This window comes from Trichosurus vulpecula, chromosome 5 (assembly GCF_011100635.1).
Source record: "Trichosurus vulpecula isolate mTriVul1 chromosome 5, mTriVul1.pri, whole genome shotgun sequence".
Taxonomy (NCBI): domain Eukaryota; kingdom Metazoa; phylum Chordata; class Mammalia; order Diprotodontia; family Phalangeridae; genus Trichosurus; species Trichosurus vulpecula.
The window spans coordinates 302,985,926-303,005,903 of NC_050577.1; the positions used below are offsets into that span (position 1 = coordinate 302,985,926).

General features: G+C 58.8%; 3 protein-coding genes across 6 annotated transcripts; 2 read left to right on the top strand and 1 right to left on the bottom strand.

The window, feature by feature from the left end:
- Positions 1 to 357: 357 nt before the first annotated feature.
- On the top strand, positions 358 to 9,348 carry LOC118849887 (thymidine phosphorylase). 4 transcript variants are annotated; one of them, XM_036758968.1, is made up of 11 exons: positions 358 to 430; positions 692 to 728; positions 864 to 998; positions 1,170 to 1,372; positions 1,760 to 1,858; positions 2,052 to 2,181; positions 2,310 to 2,428; positions 5,909 to 6,071; positions 6,162 to 6,392; positions 6,616 to 6,756; positions 8,944 to 9,348. In XM_036758968.1, exons 2-11 carry the CDS (start codon positions 701 to 703, stop codon positions 9,096 to 9,098), a joined length of 1,404 nt encoding a protein of 467 aa, XP_036614863.1. In that variant the 5' UTR covers positions 358 to 430; positions 692 to 700; the 3' UTR covers positions 9,099 to 9,348. The 4 variants fall into 4 exon arrangements, with proteins under 4 accessions (XP_036614863.1, XP_036614865.1, XP_036614866.1 ...); XM_036758970.1 differs by having other exon boundaries at positions 8,972 to 9,087; XM_036758969.1 differs by lacking the exon at positions 358 to 430 and adding an exon at positions 442 to 587 and having other exon boundaries at positions 689 to 728.
- Positions 9,349 to 9,449: 101 nt separating this feature from the next.
- Positions 9,450 to 11,664, top strand: LOC118849888 (protein SCO2 homolog, mitochondrial). The gene is made up of 2 exons (XM_036758972.1): positions 9,450 to 10,169; positions 10,762 to 11,664. Exons 1-2 carry the CDS (start codon positions 9,667 to 9,669, stop codon positions 11,510 to 11,512), a joined length of 1,254 nt encoding a protein of 417 aa, XP_036614867.1. The 5' UTR covers positions 9,450 to 9,666; the 3' UTR covers positions 11,513 to 11,664.
- On the bottom strand, positions 11,566 to 19,925 carry NCAPH2 (non-SMC condensin II complex subunit H2). The gene is made up of 20 exons (XM_036758964.1): positions 19,706 to 19,925; positions 18,087 to 18,188; positions 17,279 to 17,334; positions 16,908 to 16,992; positions 16,720 to 16,788; positions 16,497 to 16,576; positions 16,221 to 16,354; positions 15,373 to 15,462; positions 14,974 to 15,080; positions 14,353 to 14,430; positions 14,051 to 14,117; positions 13,664 to 13,771; positions 13,494 to 13,547; positions 13,298 to 13,368; positions 12,955 to 13,048; positions 12,790 to 12,846; positions 12,632 to 12,684; positions 12,444 to 12,545; positions 12,212 to 12,361; positions 11,566 to 12,125 (listed from the first exon to the last, which is right to left on the bottom strand). The coding sequence occupies exons 1-20, from the start codon at positions 19,811 to 19,813 to the stop codon at positions 11,985 to 11,987; spliced, it is 1,806 nt and encodes a 601-aa protein (XP_036614859.1). The 5' UTR covers positions 19,814 to 19,925; the 3' UTR covers positions 11,566 to 11,984.
- Between the last annotated feature and the right edge of the window lie 53 nt (positions 19,926 to 19,978).

The window sequence follows — 19,978 nt, forward strand, 5'->3', positions numbered from 1 at the left end:
GCCGGGCTGGGCTAGTCCTCTACCAACAGACACAGGTAGTCCATTGCTCAACCTGCATGGGAAGTCAGGAGACGAAACCAAGATGTAAAGGCAAAAATTATTGCAGAAAGAACTGCTCAGACACTTTCCTGAGTTCCCTGTTAGACCATACATCTCGGAATTTCACCAAAAACTAAGGAAGTTCAATGTTAAGTGAAAAGTTAGCAAGGAAGTCTTCTTGGAAGAAGTGAGCAGTGTAAGCAGAGGCCTCTGAGGCCCCTCCCAATTCTGGGAATCTGGGACACTTCCCCTTTTTACCCACACTCCAGGCACCAGGATTGGTCCAGACTAGGGCACACCCCCTCCATTATCCTCACTGAGACCCAAACAGTGACTAGAGAAAAGCAAAGGCACCGAAGAGAAAGGGAAGAGGGGTGGACGGGAGAAGGAGGTACAAACAGACTGAGACAGGAACAGAAACTAGAGATAAGGAGAGACTTAGAGACTGAGAGTGGGAGGGGGGAGCCACTCAGGGACTGATCAGGAGGTAGTGGCCAAGTCAGGGACCTAGAGAAGACACAAGTAACTGTGATTGGAGGGGGTAGAAGGTAAGAGGGACTAGGTAGCAAGGGACTGAGCTGGTGATGGGAGGAGACAGAGAAGGAGGAAAGACAGATGGTGGGGCTGCATCTTCCACTTTCCTTCCTAGCAGAACCCTAGGATGGCAGCAACAGACCAGACAAGGCCAGGTGAGGGGGTCTCAGAGGTCATGGGTGAGTGGGGCAATGATCTTCCATGTCCCCTCCTGGGAGCCCCTAACCTAGGCCCTGGGGTGACTCCTCTGTGCCCAGTGGCCCCTCTGACTCAGCCTTCTCCTCTCCCAGACTCCAGCCTCCAGAAGCCTAGATCCATCCCGGAGCTGATCAGGAAGAAGCGAGATGGAGATCGCCTAGAGGAGGCAGAGATTCGGAGCTTTGTTCAAGGGTTGACAGAGGGGACCATACAGGAAGCACAGATAGGTAATACACACACGCCCTTGACTCTGCCTGCCCCAAGACCGAGAGCCACCACCCCAGCCCTGGCCTCAGGCCCACACACCTTCCCAGGGACCCCAACCTCTCCAGTCCCTGGGCAGGGTTCCCCAGCCTCTCACAGCATTTCGCCCCATTGGGTTCTCTCTGTGCCCACAGGCGCCATGCTGATGGCTATCCGACTGCAAGGCATGGACCTGGGTGAAACAGAAATTCTGGCCCGAGCACTGGCTGAGTCTGGGCAGCAGCTTCGGTGGCCTGAGGCCTGGGGACCACTGCTGGTAGACAAGCATTCGACAGGAGGCGTGGGGGACAAAGTCAGCCTGGTCTTGGCACCTGCTCTGGCTGCCTGCGGCTGCAAGGTCAGCCCCAACCCCCTGTCCCTAGGGGCTGAAGGAGTGGGCACAAGCTCCCTCTGGGGTGGCTGGGAGAGAGAGGGGAAGATATAAATGAGGGTTCTTCCTGTTATGTCTTCTCCCCCACTGTCCACTTAAATTCTTTGCTCACAACTCCAGCTCAGATCAGCCCTGTCTCAGGCAGACACTGTCCCTTCAGAGCAGGCTGAGCTGCCTCAAGGCAGGGGCCTGAATTATTGGGGGTGGACTGACTGAGAACCCATGGGGCTGAGCACACAATTACACACTTCCTTCAAGTCACAGACCAAGGATTTGAGCAGAAGTCTGGAGGAGGGAGGTCAGGGAGGTTTCAACCCTTGGTGGTGGGATGGGGCTGGGGTCTCATCCACACAGGTGCCAATGATCAGTGGTCGGGGACTTGGGCACACCGGAGGCACGTTGGACAAGCTGGAAGCCATCCCAGGCTTCTCAGTGGTACAAAGTCCCAAGCAGGTATTGGGCAAAGGACCCTGACTAGGGGAACCTAATGAACAGTCATTAATGAGTGGGGCACTCTTAATTGAAGGTCAAATGACTGATGGGAGAAATCATTGATCCAAAATCACTGGGGGTCATTGATTGAGGGGGCATCATTGTCTGGGGTCCTGCAGTCACTCACGGGGATCCTCTCTGACTGAGAGCTTAGATGCGGGAGCTGCTCGAGCATGTAGGCTGCTGCATTGTAGGGCAGAGTCAGGAGCTGGTCCCTGCAGATGGAGTCCTTTATGCCATTCGGGATGTGACTGCCACAGTGGACAGCCTCCCCCTCATCACAGGTGACCTGCCCCCACCCCCTGCTGGAGTCTGGTCACTGGCACTCTGACCTTGGTTAGGAGCAGCCTGACCATGCCTCCATGCCTCCAGCTGGACTTCTAGCCCCAGTGCCCTTCTCTGCCCCCTCTAGCCTCCATCCTTAGTAAGAAGGCTGTGGAGCAACTCTCGACCCTGGTGGTGGATGTGAAATTTGGGGAAGCAGCCATCTTCCCAAGCCAAGAAAGAGCTCGAGAGCTGGCCCAGGCCCTGGTGAGTGGATGCAGCAGACGCTTCTTCATTCCACAAATGTTTATTGTACACCTGCAGAGTCCCTCCTCCTCAGGAGCTGCCTGTACCACTGAAATACCAACCCAATCCTTGGCAGAGGCAGAGGCGGGGGTGGGGGTGGGGAGATAGTGCTCTCAACACTGTGGGTGCCAGAGATCTAGGAGAGGTGGGCCTTGGAAGTCAGAGAGTTTTTATAATTTATTTTTTATTATTCACTTCATAACTACCAGCTAAAACAGTAAAAACCATCTGTGGGTGAGGGATAGAATCCCTCCCTTCTCCCCCCTTCTCTTCTCTCTTCCACTCTCCACCCTTCCCTCCCCTCTCCCCCTTCCCTCATCCCCTCTTCCCTTTCCCTTTCCCCCTCCCCTCTCCTACTTTTCCCTCCTCCCCATTCCCCTCTCCTTTATTACTTTCTCCTTCCCCTCTGTCTCTTCACCCTCCTCCTCCTTATCTTCCTCCGCCCCGAACATTCAGCAACAGATAGGACTTAGACAGTGGCAGAGTGAAGGGCATCCCCAGGAATGGGACTATGAGGAGGGCACCAAGGGGGAAAAGGGCATGAAATGGTCAGGCAGGGCATGGACAGAAGGAATAAAGGGCAATGGTGGCAGATGGGGCTAGAAAGGCAGCCTGGCACCAGTGTTGAAGGCCTTGAATGCCAGGTGGAAATGCGTGGGTTCCAGCTCTACACCAGCAGAGTGATCTGACTGAAGTGGTGCTTTGGGATGATCACTCCCAGAATGGAGGAGAGAAGGAGAGATGAGAGGCAGAGAGACCGGATGCTCATTACCCACAGGGAAGGGGCAATGAAGGCCTGAATGGGAGTAGAAAGGGAGGAGTGGCAGGACAGTCAGTTAGTCAGTCAGCAAACATGGATGTCCCAGGCACTGTGCCAAGCTCTGAGGATACAAAAAAAGGCAAAAACACCATCCTGGCCTTCAGAAAGAGCTCAGACTCTCAGACAACATGCCGACAACTATGCAATACTAGACAATACCAAGTCAACGGATTCCAGAGATGGCACAAAGCATGTTGGAGTCCTAGGACTTGGCAGCTGACTGGATGTGGGAGAGAAGGAGCAAGGGTTGGGGGACCAGTTTGTAAGTAGGAAAAGAGCTTTTCGTGGCAACTGGAGGAGGCAGGACTGGAGGGAGGCTGAGGAGGTCAGTGCAGAGCAGAGCCACAGACCCTGCTGGCAATCTGGTGAAGTCTCTGGGCTCTGTCTCAGAATGAGGCTTTTTAAAAATCCATAATTGAAGGAGGTGTTACATTTCAGCTAAAGGTTAATGAGAAAATAGGAGGTTATTGTTTTCCAATTTGTTTTCCATGAAATCTATCCCCAGGTCCACTTGGGAGCCTATGGCCCCAGGTTAAGAACCCCTGGGTCATGGCACAATGAGCTGGAGGCACTGTTGGGACCCCTGGGTGGGCAGGTCCAGCCAGCAGGTGGGGGAAGTTGTGTGCTTTGGGATCAGGCTAACAGTTTAAGCCACCAGAGAGAAGAGAAAGAGAGATTAAAGGGTGAAGAGAACAAGGCTTAGAGAACAAGATAGAGGGAGGAGGAGACTGTGAGAAAACAGCCCCAGAGGCCGAGGCAGGAGAGAGAATCCAGGAACAGATGCTCAATGGGCCCCAAAGCTGCAGAGAGACCAGCAAGTAGAGAAAAGCCATCACCTCCGAGAGACCTGCAGCAAGGCTGAAAGCCATGTTGCAGTGCGGTATGAATCCAGGGTGCACCTGGACTTGGATGGGGGAACCTCGGCAGCCTCTGCACCAACCACTATAAGAACTAGAATCTCCTCTACATCTCTCAGCAAGGGGGCTAGCCACCCATTGCTCGAATACCTCCAGTGACAGGGAGCTCACTACCCAACTTAGCAGGTAGTAGGCGATTAGCTACAGGTGCAACAGAGAGTTGGATTGAGATTGGTAGTAAGGTTAGCACAGATCATGGGGAGACCTAAACATGCTGGTCCCAATCTAGAAGCAAAATAAAACTGCCTTGAATCTGAAACAAGGGGGCTTGGGAAGACCTCTCACCCCCCATACATTCATATCCAAAGGAATGTGGGTCTGTGGGCAGGAACTCAGAAAATGAAATTGTCTGCAGATTTTTCCTAACAGGAAATCAGTGGCCCCAAAATTGATGACATCTGGACATCTCTTGACCATAGAGTTTTCCAAACCAGGGAGAAGCAGAAGTTCTAGTCTCAGCCCAGTTTGTCAAGATGGATTATAAAGGAGGAAGAAAGCATTGTCTAGCACTCTTGCACACAGCTGGTGCCTAATAAATGTGTTGCCTGTGGGCCAGCCTTCACAGACTCAAATTCTACTCTGTGCATCCATCATAGGCAACTCATGGCCCAGCATGAATCTGAGGGCTTCTGAAGTCACTTTAGGACTAGGTCTTCAGTTATTACCCAGAAAAAACAACAGCATGAGTTCTGGTTGGGTTTTTAAAGGCATTTAACTAAGAAAGAGAAAAAAAAGACATGAGGTGGGGAAAAACATCAGAAATATTGTCAGCAGTCACTCACAAAGATCCTCTTCCACAGCAGAGTCCCAGACAAAGCATATATATATACATGCTCTCTCCTCTCCCCTCCTCCAAAAATCTAAGCTCTGTGAGGACCAGAACTCGTCACACTTTTGGTCTTGGTATCTCCAATCTGGTACACAGTAGGCACTTAATAAATGCTTGTTGATTGGCCAGTTAGAGAAAGGAGACTGAGGCACTGGCTGGCACGAAGTGAGATGTGTCTTAGGAAGGTTAGCATTATGGTGAAGAGTGACCAGGGAGAGGAGGAAGGGTGGAGGCATGGAGACCTGTTAAGAGGCTGTAGACTCTAAAGGGCATGGAAAGGAGGTGTGAGACAGGGTGGTGAAGGAAGGGGAAGGGGAGGAGGAAGAGGAAGGGGTAAGGAGAAGGGGGGAGGGGAGGAAGAAGGGAAGGGACAGGAAGAAGAGGGGAAGGGGGAGGGGAAGGAAGAAGGGAGGGGAGGGGAAGGAAGAAGGGAGGGGAGGAAAAGGGGGAAGGAGAGGGGAAAGGAGGGAGAAGGGAAGGGGAGGGGAGGGCAGAGGAGGGAAGGGGAAGGGAGAGGCAGGAAGAAAGAAAGGCAGGGAAGGGAGAAAGGAAGAGAAAAAGAGAAGAGAAGGGAGGAAGGAAGTAAGGAAAGGCCAGATTTGTGGAGGTAAATCAGTGGGACTTAATGGTTGATTGGATGTGGCAAATAAAGGAAAAAGAAGAGTCCAATGTGATTGGGAGGTTTCTAGCCTGGGTGGCTGAGAAGATGGCGTGGGAGCAACAGACTTGGGGAAGTAAGTGAGGTCCAGGGCAGGCAGACTGGTGACCATATTTCCCAGGGATATCGTTAAGGGCTGAGCAGGTACTGTCAGCCCAGACGGTGAACCAGAAGTGGGTCTCTCCCCTGAGGATGACCATGGGATGGGTCTCTGCAGGTGGGAGTGGGGGCCCGCTTGGGGATCCGGGTGGCAGCTGCACTGACTGCCATGGACAGTCCTCTGGGCTGCTGTGTGGGCCATGGGCTCGAAGTAGAGGAGGCCTTACGGTGCCTGGAGGGAGGTGGTCCCCCGGACTTACGGGACCTCATCACCCAGCTAGGTGTGTGTTGGGAGAGGGAGGGAAAAGGGGAGAGGGAAGGGCTCTCTCTGTCCCCCCTGCTCACTGGCCCTGCCTAACCCCCATCCCCAGGAGGATCCCTGCTCTGGCTGAATAGACAAGCCCCAACCTTGGCCCAGGGGGCAGCCCTGGTGGGAGCCACACTGGACAATGGCTCTGCCCTGGGCCGGTTCCAGGCCATGCTGGAGGCCCAGGGGGTGGCCCCTGATCTGGCCCAAGCGCTGTGCTCAGGATCTCCTGCCCAGCGCCAAGGCCTGCTCCCCACAGCCCCCACCAAGGAGGAGCTGAGGACAGCTTCAGAGGGTGAGGAGAACCCCAATACCAAGGTCTGGCTCACCCCTGCCCCCTGCAGGTACTCCATAACAAGCACACCCTCCCCCCGTACTTTGTGCGGATCACCCTCATGTCCCATCACTCCCCACCCGCCTCCTCCAGATGCCCCCCGCCCCACCCCCACTCCTGATCCCCCTTTCCATTACTGCCTTTGCTCCTCCCACACACATACACCCCTAAAACTCTTCCTCAGGCACCGTGGAGAAGATCCAGGCACTGCCCCTGGCCCAGGTTCTCCATGAGCTGGGGGCGGGCCGGAACAAAGCAGGAGAGCCCCTCTACCATGATGTGGGGCTGGAGCTCCTAGTGAGCATAGGACAAAGAGTCAGTGCAGGTGAGACCCTTGCGGGGGGAGGAGGGGGGTTCCTACAGAAGACCTCCCATGAGCAAAGGCTCCAGTCCCTCCCTGGAGGCTGGGGTGATGGGGACAGGGTACTCGAAGACAAAGAAGATGATGCCGCTACCTGGGGAGCTGAGGTACCCAGGTGTGTCCCTGCCACCCCCCTCCCAAACATTCACACTCCAGGAGAGGCTGAGACCATGAGTGGTATAGCTCGTGCTCTGCCAACACCACACCTGGTGCTCAGCCTCACACACTCACACTCACACATTCAGAGACAGAAGACACTTGGCACGTGCTACCTGAGCCAAACCACTTCTGGCTTCAGACTCTCAGGCCTTCTCCGTGGTCCTGACTGCTCAGCAGCCTCCTCGAGGTCCTTCCCATCCGTCCTCCCTCCAGCCCTGCTCCCTCCAGACCGCCTTTAGTCATGGGGATCCTGGGAGCCTAGCCCTTAGAGCCCAGCGAGCCCAGCCTCCTCATTCTTCAGATGAGGAAACTGAGGCCCAAGCAACTGACATCCAGCCTACTTGGCTCCTCCTGCCTCTGGGATCTGGGCGAAACAGTTCCCTTTACAACCTTGGCCCCTGGTTGCTGATTCTTGGCCAGTCTGGCGCCATTCCTCAATTCCTGGCCTATGACACTGACCCTCCTCCCCACTGAGTCCCAAGTCCCAAGTCATGCATTCCTTCTGTACCTCTGGGTTCTGTGACAGACTGCTTTCTATTTGCTCAAGTCTGGTGTTGCTCTCTGGACCAGAAAGCCTCTCTTTCCCCTCAGGAAGGATCCGGGATCCACCTCCTTATGACCACATCCTCTCCCAAACCCCTCTGGTTTGTGACTAGGCTTGGCTGCCCCTTCTTTGCCCCCCACCCTCCCCCAGATTCTCTCTCTCTCTCAGGGTCTTTTCCTGCCTTCCTTGGCTTTTTTAAGCAATCCTCAGAAGAGAACTCTGCACTAGTTCAACTCAACACACACATATCAAGTTCCTGCTGCATACAGCGCCCTGCACTGCGCGGTGAGGGAGAGCCAGGGCAGAGAGGAGACAGGCCCAGACTCAGGAGCTCCCAGTAGAGGAGGGGAGGGTTCAGACATCGATAGAGCTATGGAGGATGTGTAACTTCTTGTCCAGTTCTGGGGGTCAGAGGGTCTTTATGGAGGCTAGGCTTTTAGTGCACACCAAGTAGAGGGCAGGGGGTGGGGGTGGGTGGTTGCACAGGGCTGGTACCACAAAGGAACTGTTTTTAAGGGAGAGAGTGAATGTCAGGGCCACAGGCAGCCACTCCTGGAGTGGATGAGCTCAGTGTCACATGGGGCTGGCGGGATGACTGTGTGAAGATGCTGGCCTGGGGGCTCAGGAGTGAGACCAGGACAGGAGATTCAACCTTCGGAGTCATCTGCACTGGGGTGGTCTTTGACGGGTGGGGGGAGTCAGTGGAGAGAGTAGAAAAAGAAAAGGGCCAAGGCCAACCCTGATGGACATGTGCCTGCCCAAAGGGGCTTGAAAGGGGCAGGAGGACCAGGAGAGCCTGGCACCTCTGAAGCCCAAGGACCAAAAATAATCAAAATAACTCCCAGGTCTCTGGCACTTTAAGGATTCCCAGCCCTTTGAGACAGGGAGCAAAGTGTTTTGATGCCCCCTTCCCCATGAAGAAATGGGCAAGAGACTTGCGAAGGGTCACTGAGTATGCCCTGGAGGGCTGGCGCCAGGGCCAGGAGGCTCAGGAGGTTCGTGTGTGACCTGGCAGCTCCAGGGGAGTGCGAGGTGGAAGCAGGGGGGCCAGCAGCCAGTGGGGGCACCAGGGTCAAGGGCAGACAAGGGAGGTCTGAGTCCATTGCAGCATGTGGAGAGGAAGGATCTGAGGCCAAAAAGGAAAGAGGCTGGAGGGGAGGGGGCTGGGCTCCAACTCCCTGCCCCAGGGACGGGGAGAGAGGAAGCCTGCTGGTCTGAGCAGGTCCCGACATCCTGTTTAAGTCTCAGAATCTCCGCCTGCTCTGGAGTCTTCAGAGGGACTTTGGGTCAGCTTGGCCCCTAAGTGTGCACCTCCCCCACCCCCTCCTTTTCGGTCCCCTTTCGTGGGCTGTTGTCCCGCATTAGAGGGCAGGGACTGTCTTTCTTAGTGCTTGTGGCCTGCCTTCCGGCGGCTTGGGCTGACAGCTGTGCCCCCATCACCTACCCAGGCACACCCTGGATTCGCATCCACCACAGGGGCCCAGGCCTGAGTCGGAGCCAGCACCAGAAGCTGCAGGAGGCCCTGAGGCTGTCCAGGAGGAAGCCCTTCGCGCCAGACCCCTGCCTTCGGGAGCTCATCCTGCCCCCCTCCATGAAGGGCTGAGCCAGAGCAGAGCCGGACCACTCTCGAGGGGCAGCCGGTCAAACCATGTCCGCCAGTGCCTGCCGCGGTCCGGCCCCCCGCCCTCTTTCCTGACTTGACATCGCCCCCAAACAGGCCCCCTGGGTCCGTCTCTCTGTCCCCCGCCCGGTGCTCCCCAGAGGTCTTTCCCCGCTGCTGCTGCTGCTGCTGCTGCTTCCTGGCCCCCTTGCTCGGGGGTCTTCTCCCCGGGAATAAACTGTCCCTTTCGGCATGAACTCTACTTGTTCCTGGGGGTAGGGCCCCACCAGTCGTATCTCTCCGCGCTTCCGCACAGCGGCGCACAGCCCCGCACAGCCCCGCACAGTCGGACAGGCGCAGGGAATCCCACGTAAGCGGGGCGGTGACGTCATAGCCCCCAAGTTCCAGGGCACTCTGAGAGCCCTGATGGAGCGCCTCCTGGGTTCGAGGTTTGGTCTCCTCTCCTGCGGCCCACCACTTCCCCTTCACCCCAGCCTGGGGCGGGGGACCTGGCGGAGCACTGTGCGTATGGTGGTGCGTGCAGCTTCGTGCTAAGAAAGTGGGGAGCCACATGCACATAGTAATGGGTACAGTTGGGACCCCTGAGGTCAAATCCTGCGTCAGATTCTGGGAATCACCCAGGGCAAGTCACCTCGCCTCACTCGGCCTCAGTTTCCTTATCTGTAAAGTGGGGATGGGAGCTGCAGAATTGGGAGTAAAGAGACTGCTCCTTTCCTGCCCACTTAAGCACAGCACGCCCCAGGGGCAACAGGGGGCGCTCGCGTGCTTGGACGGAGATCCGGCTGTGCTCATGCGCAGTCTCATCACCGACGCTCCGCACCTTCACTCCGTCCCTGAGCAGGCGCAGCACGATCACTCGCCCCTGGCCCCGCCCACGCGCTGCGCAGGCTCTTTGGCGCCCCGTCCAAGGTGGCTTCGTCTGCCGCCGGCTGAGCGTGAGTCCGACGCCCATCGAACCAAACTTCCGGACCTGATCACGCGTGTATTCGTCTCGCGAGATCACAAAAAACGAGTTTCCGGACTCGGGGCCGGCGGGCAAGCAGCGTGGGAGAGGTGAGCGCATGCGTCCCCCTCTGTTTTTTTCCTCCCCTCCCCCATCCCGCCATCTATCCCCTGCGTGTACGTAGGGGGGGGGGGCGGGAGACGGAACTAGCCAAGGTGGGGGGGGGGGTACTTCTGGGCCGCACCTTGGTGTCCGCACCTCCATCCCCAGCCCAAGTCCCAAGTCAGATTCCAAGAGCCAAACAGCACTGATTAAGCGCCTACTGTGTGCCAAGCCTGTGCTCGCAGTCTACGAGGGGGGAGACCACGGGGAAGCCGGACCCGATGGCGGGGGTGGGGAACGCGGCCTGGGCAAAGGCTCAGAGATGGGAGCCTGAGAGACCCCCTCGCGCTTCTGTGGGCGGAGCCCCGCATACGGCCACCCGGGAGGGAGGGGGGTCCCGCGGGACCGAAGGAGAAGGCCATGCGCTGTCAGGGGCCCCTCCCAACCCCTCCCCCATAGTCTCCTCCCTGCCTGCTCCCACCCGCGGCTCCTTGATCCCTGCCACACCCTCTGCCCACCCCCACTCTGCTCCTCCAGCCCCCCACCCCCTGCCCCACACCGTCCCCGCCCGCTCCCACCCTCTGCTCCCGTGTCTTGCAGGCTCAGCAGTGACATGTGGCCCCTCCGGGCTCCAGGCCCCTGGCGCTTGGCCCTGGCCCACCTGCGCCGGGCCAGCTCGCAGGGGGCAGGAGGTGGCGGGGGGCCCCCGCGCGGCCCGGGCCTGCGCACCCGCCTGCTGGTGACCGGGCTCTTCGGGACGGGGCTGGCCGTGGCGTGGCTGTCGGCCCGCGCCGAGAAGGAGCGGCGGGGGCAGCAGCGGCGGATGGAGGCTTTGCGCAGCGCAGCGGTGGGCCAGGGAGACTTCCACTTGGTGGACCACACCGGCCGTCCCCGCCGCAAGGCCGACTTCGCGGGCCAGTGGGTGCTCCTGTACTTCGGCTTCACGCACTGCCCGGACATCTGCCCCGAGGAGCTGGAGAAGCTGGCCGGAGTGGTGCGCAGGCTGGACGCCGAGCCGGGGCTGCCGCCGGTGCAGCCCCTCTTCGTCACCGTGGACCCCGAGCGGGACGACGTGGCCGCCGTGGGGCGCTACGTGCGCGAGTTCCACCCGCGGCTGCTGGGGCTGACGGGCACCCCGGAGCAGGTGAGCCAGGCCGGCCGCGCCTACCGAGTCTACTACAGCGCCGGGCCGCGGGACGAGGATCAGGACTACATAGTGGACCACTCCATCATCATCTACCTGCTCAACCCCGACGGCCTTTTCACGGATTACTACGGGCGCAGTAAGACCGAGGAGCAGATCACGGACAGCGTGCGGCGCCACATGGCCGCCTTCCGCAGCATGCGCTGAGTGCCGCGGGCGACAGCGAGCCAGGCTGGCACCAAGCGCGGTTCTGCACCCCATTCTCTGGTCCACCAGATACATTTATTCTGTGATGAGGATTCTCTACACTTCGCTCAACAAGGGAGTGGGAAATAAACGTATTTGTTGTACAAACACAACACACTTGAAGGGCCTGTAGGGGTCTGGACTAGGGCTGAGATGCCCAGGTATGAGGGTAGCGGGGAGCGGCCACACTGCCCCCTGCGGCCATAGGCTCTAGTCACCAGGGGTGGGGAAGGGCATGCCCCCAAGTCCCCTGGCATCACCTAGGCACCTGCCAGGAAGCAAAGCCACTCTTGCTTCAGGATTGCCAAGGGAGGCCAGGCACAAAATTTTAGAGAAAACAGAAAAACCCCATCTGTAAGGGGGAGCCCAGTCACAGACTAAGCCTCACACACACACCCACGCATGCACACTATCAAGCAGCTGCCCCCCACAATCAGGGCATGGCCATGGAGGGGGCTGTGTATGTCTGGAAGCGCTCGTGTGCTCGCTGACGGGTGAGGAGCCTCAGAGACATGGTGTCCACAGCCTCGGCCAGCCCTGGCTTCTGGGCAATCTCCACAGTGTAGTCGTTGGCCTTGTGGGAGGAAGGAGAGGGTGGGAATAAGCTTCTTCCCTTCTTGCCTCCTCAAGGTCCCAACCCCCTCCCCCTGCCCCACTCACCAGCTGCAGGGAGGCCAGCATTGAGCGGCACACCTCGAAGGCGGGCTTGCCGGCCACCAGATCCGCAAAGGGACACCACTCATTGAGCTGCCGAAAGCTCGCCACCACTTGGTCCCCATAATTGTGGATGTCGAAAGGAACATGTTCCTCCTGGAAGGAGGGAGCCAAGGCTGACTGCCACCTGCCTCTGCCACCCACCAGTGGCTGAGGGGGGCCCCGAGCTCGCCCTCACCTGTTCCTGGAGCAGGGGCCCGATGGTGTCCTCCCAATCCCTGATGCGCTGAGACAGCTCCGTCTCATGCACATACTTCTGAGAGTTGGCGATAAATAATTCCTAAGAGAAGAGAGGGCTCAGGATGTCCTTGCGCTAGGTGCCCCCACCCTGCTGACCCTTCAGCCTGGCTCCCGAGCAGAACCTACCACATTTCTCTGGACCAGCTCCTCGTAGCTCAGCGGAGCCATGGCCTCTGGCTCTGTGGGAGGAAGCAGGACCATAAGTCAGCTTCTGGCCAAGCTTCAGAGCCCTCCCCCCTTGCTAGTGGCTCCAGGTGAGCCGAGCTTCCCTCTCCCAGGCCTACCTGGAATGGCCTCCAGTGGCTCCTCAGGCTCCGCATCCTCAAGCTCCAAGAAGCTGTCTGAGGAAAGTGGGACAGAGGAGGCTAGACCCAACCACAGACCCTGCCAGCCCCAGTCCCCCCTCCCCACCAGGGATGCCAGGAAACAGCCTGGGTCCCAGGGGTTACCTCCTCCTCCCAGGTGCTCCGGGGACTCCTCCATTCGCTCCTCTTCAAGGGCCCACAGTCCTTCCTGGGCCTTGGACAGCTGCTGCTCTGCTACCTGGGAGAAGGCAGGGTGGGGTCAGCTATGTGGGGGCCAAGCCCTCCTGCCCTACTCACAATGGGCACAGGGATGGATGGCTTAGTATCCTACTAACACCAGCCCTGGGCAGGGGAAATGAGGCAGAAGGCCGTCCCGGAGAGAGACGACTCAAGGGGTCTGGCAGTAGCCACAGCCTTTGGGCCCCAGCACCTCTGGAGCTTCTCAAGCAAGAGCCTGGGGGGTCCCTGCCGAGCCCACTGCCCTCACCTCTCCCCTCCGAAGCTTCCGAAGGGCATCCACCTGCTCCTTGACGCGCTTCCAGTAGAGGGCTTCCAGGTCTGCACAAAGAGATATTGCCAGGGCCCTTGGTTCTGGTCCCAGGGGTAGCTTAAGGTCCCCATGCTGCACCAAGCCTGGTACCCTCCCCCTACCTATAGGGGCTCAGACCCTTCTCCTGCCTCACCTGCAAATGTGGGGCCTCTGTGCCGAGGTTTCTGGGAGCTACCACAGCCACTATCTGAAGAATGAGGTCAGAGGTCAGCTAGTCACATGAGCATTCTGGGAGCTCAGCCCTGTTTACCCCATCATCCCCTGCCCTTAGGGTGTCTTCCACCCACCCAGGACTTGACTCACAAGCAGCTAGGTACCACTCATGAAACCCCTGGAGTCTGGTAGAGGGCTTCCTTTTGCGTTTGCCAGACGTAGTTTCCTCCAAATGCCGTGGCAAAGAGTAGGGGTTACCTGAGAGACAGAGCCAGGAAGTTAGACCATGGGACCCGACCCCAGGGATGAGGCAGCCACCCAAGAGGGAGGGACACTGGAAGGAGATGTGGGTACCAAGCCCAGCCTCCCTAGAAAGCCAGCAGTCAGGACGGGCCCCAGCCATCACCACACCAGGCTGCCAGAGACCTGGGGATGGCTTCCAAAGCCAACATTTTCCCAGCACTCCATGTCAGATTCCCTCAGTCCTGTAGGCGGCTCCTACCACAGCGCCCACCTCCATTCCTCATTACTCATTACCTTTCTTGAAGGGCTTGCCCTCCAGGGAGTCAAAGGGGTCCAGGCTCTGCCAGGGATCTGGGGGCTCCTGCAGCACATGACAGAGAATAGACACTGAGCAGGGACCATGCACTAGGGACCCCCTGTCAGGCCAGATGCTGGGCTACCTGCCTCACAGGGAGGAATTAGGGAGCTCTGCCCACCAGGATGCCCCAAGAAAGGAGATGGATAGAAACAGAGAAATTCTGAGATGGCTCACTTCCCCCACCTCCCAAAGGCCCCCAGGAAGGGCCACCCCCCTCAGCCCCAGCTTCTCCTCTTGCCTTTTGGTGCCATGATGGGCAGGGGGTGGCAGCTGGGGTTCTGCCCCGCAGGGTGTACCTCCTCGATTCCAGGGCACCCTAGGGGGGAGAGTGGAGGCAATCACCCCAGCTGCCTGGTATACCCCACTCTTCCGTCACCTGCCCCCCAAAGGCTGAAGCAAACGAGCAGATGCTCTCACAAGACCAGCTCCTCCAAACTCAGCCCAGAGCCCAAGAGTGACAGTCGGGATCCCTGCCGCCCTGCTTAGAGCAGGGGCGGGCAGGGGAGCAAAGATTCCTGGGGCCTGCCTGTGAGCAGAGTTGAGCCCAGGGGAGGCCCTGTGATCACACTGCCCTTCATGTGTTTTCCGTCCTTCCCCGTGGAACTGGGGCTAAGATATGCTGAAAAGCTCAGGCAGAAGCCCAGGGGAGCTGAGCCCTGGGACACCCTCTGGGAGCCTCAAAGGGCCCCCGCACCTCTGACTGGTCTTGGAATCATAGAAGTAACTGCTGATGCTGCAGAGCCCTTTACAGCTCTTATTCCCAGAAGCCTGTGAGGTACGCTCGCTTGGCATTGTAAGACCTGGTCACGAGGCAGTCACTTCCCCGCCCTCCCCCCCACCCGGCTCAGATACCCCCTACCTGCTGCTGGGTCCCATGCTCTGGGGGCTTTGGAGACGCCTCAGGGGCCTCTGGGTCAAGGAGCAGGTCTACCCCCGCCTCCTCCTCACCTTCGAGTACTGCTGCCTCTAGAGAGGGCAGGGAGGAGACCATAAGGCCAGACTGTCCAGGGCTGCCTGGACAGGAAACTCCCCAGGGATTCCCCCCCCCCCCCCCAGGTACCCAGGGAGAAGGGACCACCAGGCCCTCTCAAGAACTCTCAAAGTAAAACTGAAGTTTGATTTGCCTACAATGAAAATGGAAGAAAGGAGACTGAGGATCCAAGCGCCAGGTCTGGGCACAAAGAGTGCTGGGAGCCAGGCCATGCTCTGGGGGGAGGGAGGGCCCAACACTCTCCCCTCCTAAGCCTTGGCTCCACACCTGGCTTCTCATCGTCCTCCTGGGAGAAGTCGAGCACTGGGGCTGGAGACATGCACACAGAGACGTCCATGGCCTCAGGCCTCTCGGCATCTGTGAGGAACAGAATGAGAAGGGGACGGGCTGAGCTCATGCCCAGCGCAGTGCCATGCATACCCACCCCTTCACCCTTCTTCAAGTTGGTCTCTGCAACAAGGAGCACGCCCCAGGAGAAAAGGGCTTTCAAGGTGTGGCTGAGTGCCATCCAGGGAGAGTCAGGCCAAGTGTCGAGGCCCAGTGGCCTGGTTCTAGGCTGGCATCTGCTGTCCTGGGTCTGGGCTCACAGGTACTCATCAGGTCAGACCATGTACCCAGGCCAAGGGCCTCTGCTGCCTGCAGGGAAGCCGTCTCCCAGGCTGACCACAGTCCAGTAGGTTCCCTCGTCATCCCAGTCTGCTCGCTGTCTCCAAACACAGCATCCCAGCTGCCCTCTCTGGGCCTTGGCTTGGACTGACCACGTGGCTGGAATGCCCTCCCTCCTCACTTTCACCTGGAATCCCAGTGGGAGGGTGTCAGCCCCCACTTCCTCTTGGCCAGCCTGCCTGCTGTTCATGTTGTGGTTACTTAGCTCTGAGCAGAAGCTGTTCCCTGGCCCCTCCTCTGGGGTAGGGACTGTTTTTGCCTTTCTCAGGTTCCCCAGTACCCAGCACAGTGCGGGGCACTCAGTAGGTGCTTAATAAATGCGACTGGATGAAGAAAATAATTCCACCCCTTGACTGTGACCATCCAGAGTTCTGGTGTAGAACAAACTCCCTGGCAGTGAACGGGTGGGCCCCCCTCCCCGTCTCCTTCGGGCTCCATGGCCCTCTCACCTTGCTGGGTCCTCGGCAGTATCTGCTCCATTGGGGACAGGCCTCCTGGCTCCAGCAGGAAGGCCCCGCTGGGGTGGGGAGTGGAGGTATTCATTCTGAAATCCTTTCGACTGGCCAGGACCTCCCCTCGGCGGCTGTGCTGGCAAACAACCGAGCTCTGAGGAGAGGCCTTGGAGGTCCTGGCCAGCCTTGTGCAGGCCACAGGCACAAGGGCAAACAGAGAGCCCCAGGGAGGCAGGAAAGAGAACTGGGGGCCTGGGCAGGGGTCACCTGTACCTGTAGAGCGGGTTACTCTTCTTCTCTTCTTCATCAGGGGGCACCAGGGCCATGGGCACCAAGGGAATGACAGGCACGGCCTGTCAGGGGGTACAGAGAGCCACTGAGTGCAGAGTGAGGCTGCCTCCCTGGTCCCTCTCCCCACTTCCCATCACCACTGCACCCAAGATCTCTGGCTGTCCAAAAGAACCAGGGAGGTCAGTGAGGAGAAAGTGCCACATACATTAGGAGACTGGTCGCTCTTCAGGTCTATGTTTGCCCGGGAGTCTGGGAGGTCATCCAGGGACAGAAACTGTGAGGAGACAGAGGCGACAGCTGGCATGGCCTGTGGCGACCTTGGAAGGCCCACGCAGGGCTGCACCTGGGGCGTGCATGCATGCTCAACAAGGGCTGGGCCCCTGGAAGCCTCACCTCCTCCTCAGGTTCTGGGCGAGTTTCATGGCTGTCCTCGGCACTCTGCCCCTCTGGCTGCACAGATGTGGCCTGCTTGTTCCGCCTGCAGGAGAAAAGACAAACAGGGATCGGTGTCAGAAAACAGCTGGGGAAGCTCCAGAAGCATGCCGGCTAGGTCCCAGGCCCAGGCCCCGCCAGCCTCCTTGGCCTTCCTTCCCGTCCACACAGATTTTCTCAGTTTTCTGATTGTTAAAAAACCCCAACAAGGAGGGGCCCTTCCATATGCGAGGCAGAGCAGAGAAGGAGCACTGGTGGCTCATGTAGTGCACAAGAGACCCCACATGGCGCTCCCAGGTTCCCTGCTTGTCTGGGTTTCCTCCCATCCTTACTTTTTGCCAGAGATGAAATCCAGGGCCTGGTAGACCAGCGAGTAGAGGTACTCCACCTGCCAGAGGGAGACACAGGGTGAGGAGAGGAGCCAGTGACCCGGCGTGCCAGGGGCCGAGGAGGCACAACCAACTGCTTGGGGCTGGTCCCCTCCAGCACGAGGAACATGCCCATGAGCCTGAGAATGTGTGTGCACGCTGCACCCCCGCCCCCCACGAGGAACACATCCACGAGTCTGAGAAACATGTGCACGCCTCACCAGCAAACGTAACAAGCGACGCTTCTCTGCCTTGGGGCACCCACCTATCAAGCACCTCACCTCCTCCCCTACACAAAGCACTGCCAGGGGCCAGCTGGGTCCCAAAGGCAGGCAGGCAAGGCTTGGGACAGCCCATAGGCAGTGAGATGGTGGGCCTGGGGGCTCAGTGGGCCAAGGACAAGGAGCTGAAGTGACTGACCCATCATGCGGATGGGCTGACTCCAAGCAAGAACGTACCCCCAGGGCTGCCACCTTAAGGGAAACTCAGGTGAAGGAGGGAAGCTCAGCAGGTCCCTCTCGGAGAGGCCTTGGTGAATAAGCAGAGACTCCTCCTGTCTGCTGTCACAGCAAAGGACTAATGTGACCAGGACCCAAAAAGGGCCCAGAAGGCGCCCAAGAGCCCTGCATGAGCAAGGCCTGCGGGCCAGCCCTGAGAACCTCCCTCTGTGTGCCTCCCTCTGACCCCCAAAGACTCAATCCCCTGGAATCCCACTCCTAGCCATGCTGCGGGGGAAAGGCAGGAGTCCAACTGTCCCTGGCCAATGGCTCACCTTCTTACTATAGACACAGGCAGACCCTTGGATCAGCAGTGCAGCCTCTATGAAGTTCATGGTGGTTTTGCCTTCATCAAAAGAAATGCAGATCTGGTCCAGCTTCAGAACATGTGAGAAGGATTGCAGAAAAAAGGGAAGTGAGCAGGACGCTACCCCACCATGCTCAGTCCCACCTCCGGTCCTTTGCTCACATTGTTCCTACCGCCAGGAATATCTACCCCTTCACCCTATCTCCTGTCCACATCCTGCCCAGGATGCCCAAAACGAACAAGAGATGAAGGTCAAAAGGCAGGTAAGAAAGAAGCAAGCTGAGGAGACTTTCAATGGGGGCCCTTGAGGTGATGGTACTGAGGAAACACTGAGGGCTTCAGGGACCTGGCACCTCCTGACCTCCCTCCTCACTCACACCAGAAGCCCCCTATTGTCCTGGTCAGCAAAGCTAGCCCTGACCCAAGCGAATAAGGACAATTATCGACCTTCAGCCCCGCCTTGGCCCGTGCTCAGCCTTTGAGACCCACATCTGGGACTTTTTATTTTTAAAATAGTAATTTTCCTACTTCCACTGACAAACATATGTGCAAGAACCCAACAAAAGATGGTCCCGTGAGTGGTAACTGGCCAGCAGGCAAAAACTGCAGGGACCAAACGCTCCCTTTTTAAAACATATTTCCTTCTGTTCACTGAACTCTTGGCTTGCCGCCTCCAAGGTCCTTCTGTGGCTAATAATAACAGCTAGAATTGAGCTGGCCTTTCAAGCTAGCAAAACTCCTTACTTGCGTTAACCCTTCTGGTCCTCAAAACGGCCACGGGAGGCGGGGGCTAGCATTATCCCCGACTGACAGATGAGGGGGCTGAGGGCCTTGCTCGGGGTCCCACGACTCCTAAGCGTCTGAGGGTGGATTCCCACTGGCCTCTTCCTGCCTCCACGTCCACTGCTCTATCCAAGGCCAAAGCTCCAGCTGGGGCTGGGATGCCTGAGCCTGAGCCGGAGGGTGCGCAGCCTCGCTCCGAGCCTCATTCCCTCTCCTTCCTCTCCCGAGGGGGATCCCGCAGCGGGAGGGGAGGGGTCTCACCCCACTTCTCTCTATCCCCAGTGCCTGGCATCTAGTCGGTGCCTAACCGGCGCTCGATGACTTTCCCAAGCAGGGAGGCGGATCCAAGTCAGCGGGGAGGGTGGAACCTGACGAGCTAGACCCAAAGGCCGTCAGTCCCCGGGCCGCCCCGAGGCTTTTACCTTGCCCTCCCGGAAGCCCCGGCTCTCCCGTCTCCCTTCCCCGCCCCTCTCCAGAGGTGGGGGACCCCGTTTGGATGCAAGTGCCTAAGCGAACCCGGGCCCAGAAAGCAAGGCCTGGTCCTGGGGGTGCTGGGGGAGGGATTGCCGGCACACTGGGCGCTGCCCCGCCGGCCGGGACAACCTTGCGGGGTGGCTACTACAAGTATTAGGCACGTCCTACAGGCAAGGAAACTGAGGCCCACGGTGGGCGCTTAAACAGTGCGCGCTAACGACCGCCGAGCTCCGCTCCGACCCCGGGCCGGCCCTGCTGGAGCCCCCGCCACGGGGCCCCTCCCCGGCCCTCAGCGACGTCACCGCGCCCCCGCCCCCGCCCCGCCGGCACCTCCTCCAGGTACTCGCCCAGCTGCGCCGCCACGTCCACCTCCCAGTTCTTGGTGAGGTCGCGGATGGGCTGCAGGAGGTGGGCGAAGCGGCTCTCGACGTCCTCCATGGACGAACGGGCTGCCGGGGCTCCCGCTCCGGGCTCCGCTTTCTGCTCAGGCCGCGGCGCAGGCCGCTCGGTCTGGCGCCATTTTTGCGTTTCCCGCTCAGAGCGCTCGGTGACGATCAAAGGCGGCGCCCGGCGCGCGTCCGTGACGTCACGCGAGGCGAGGCC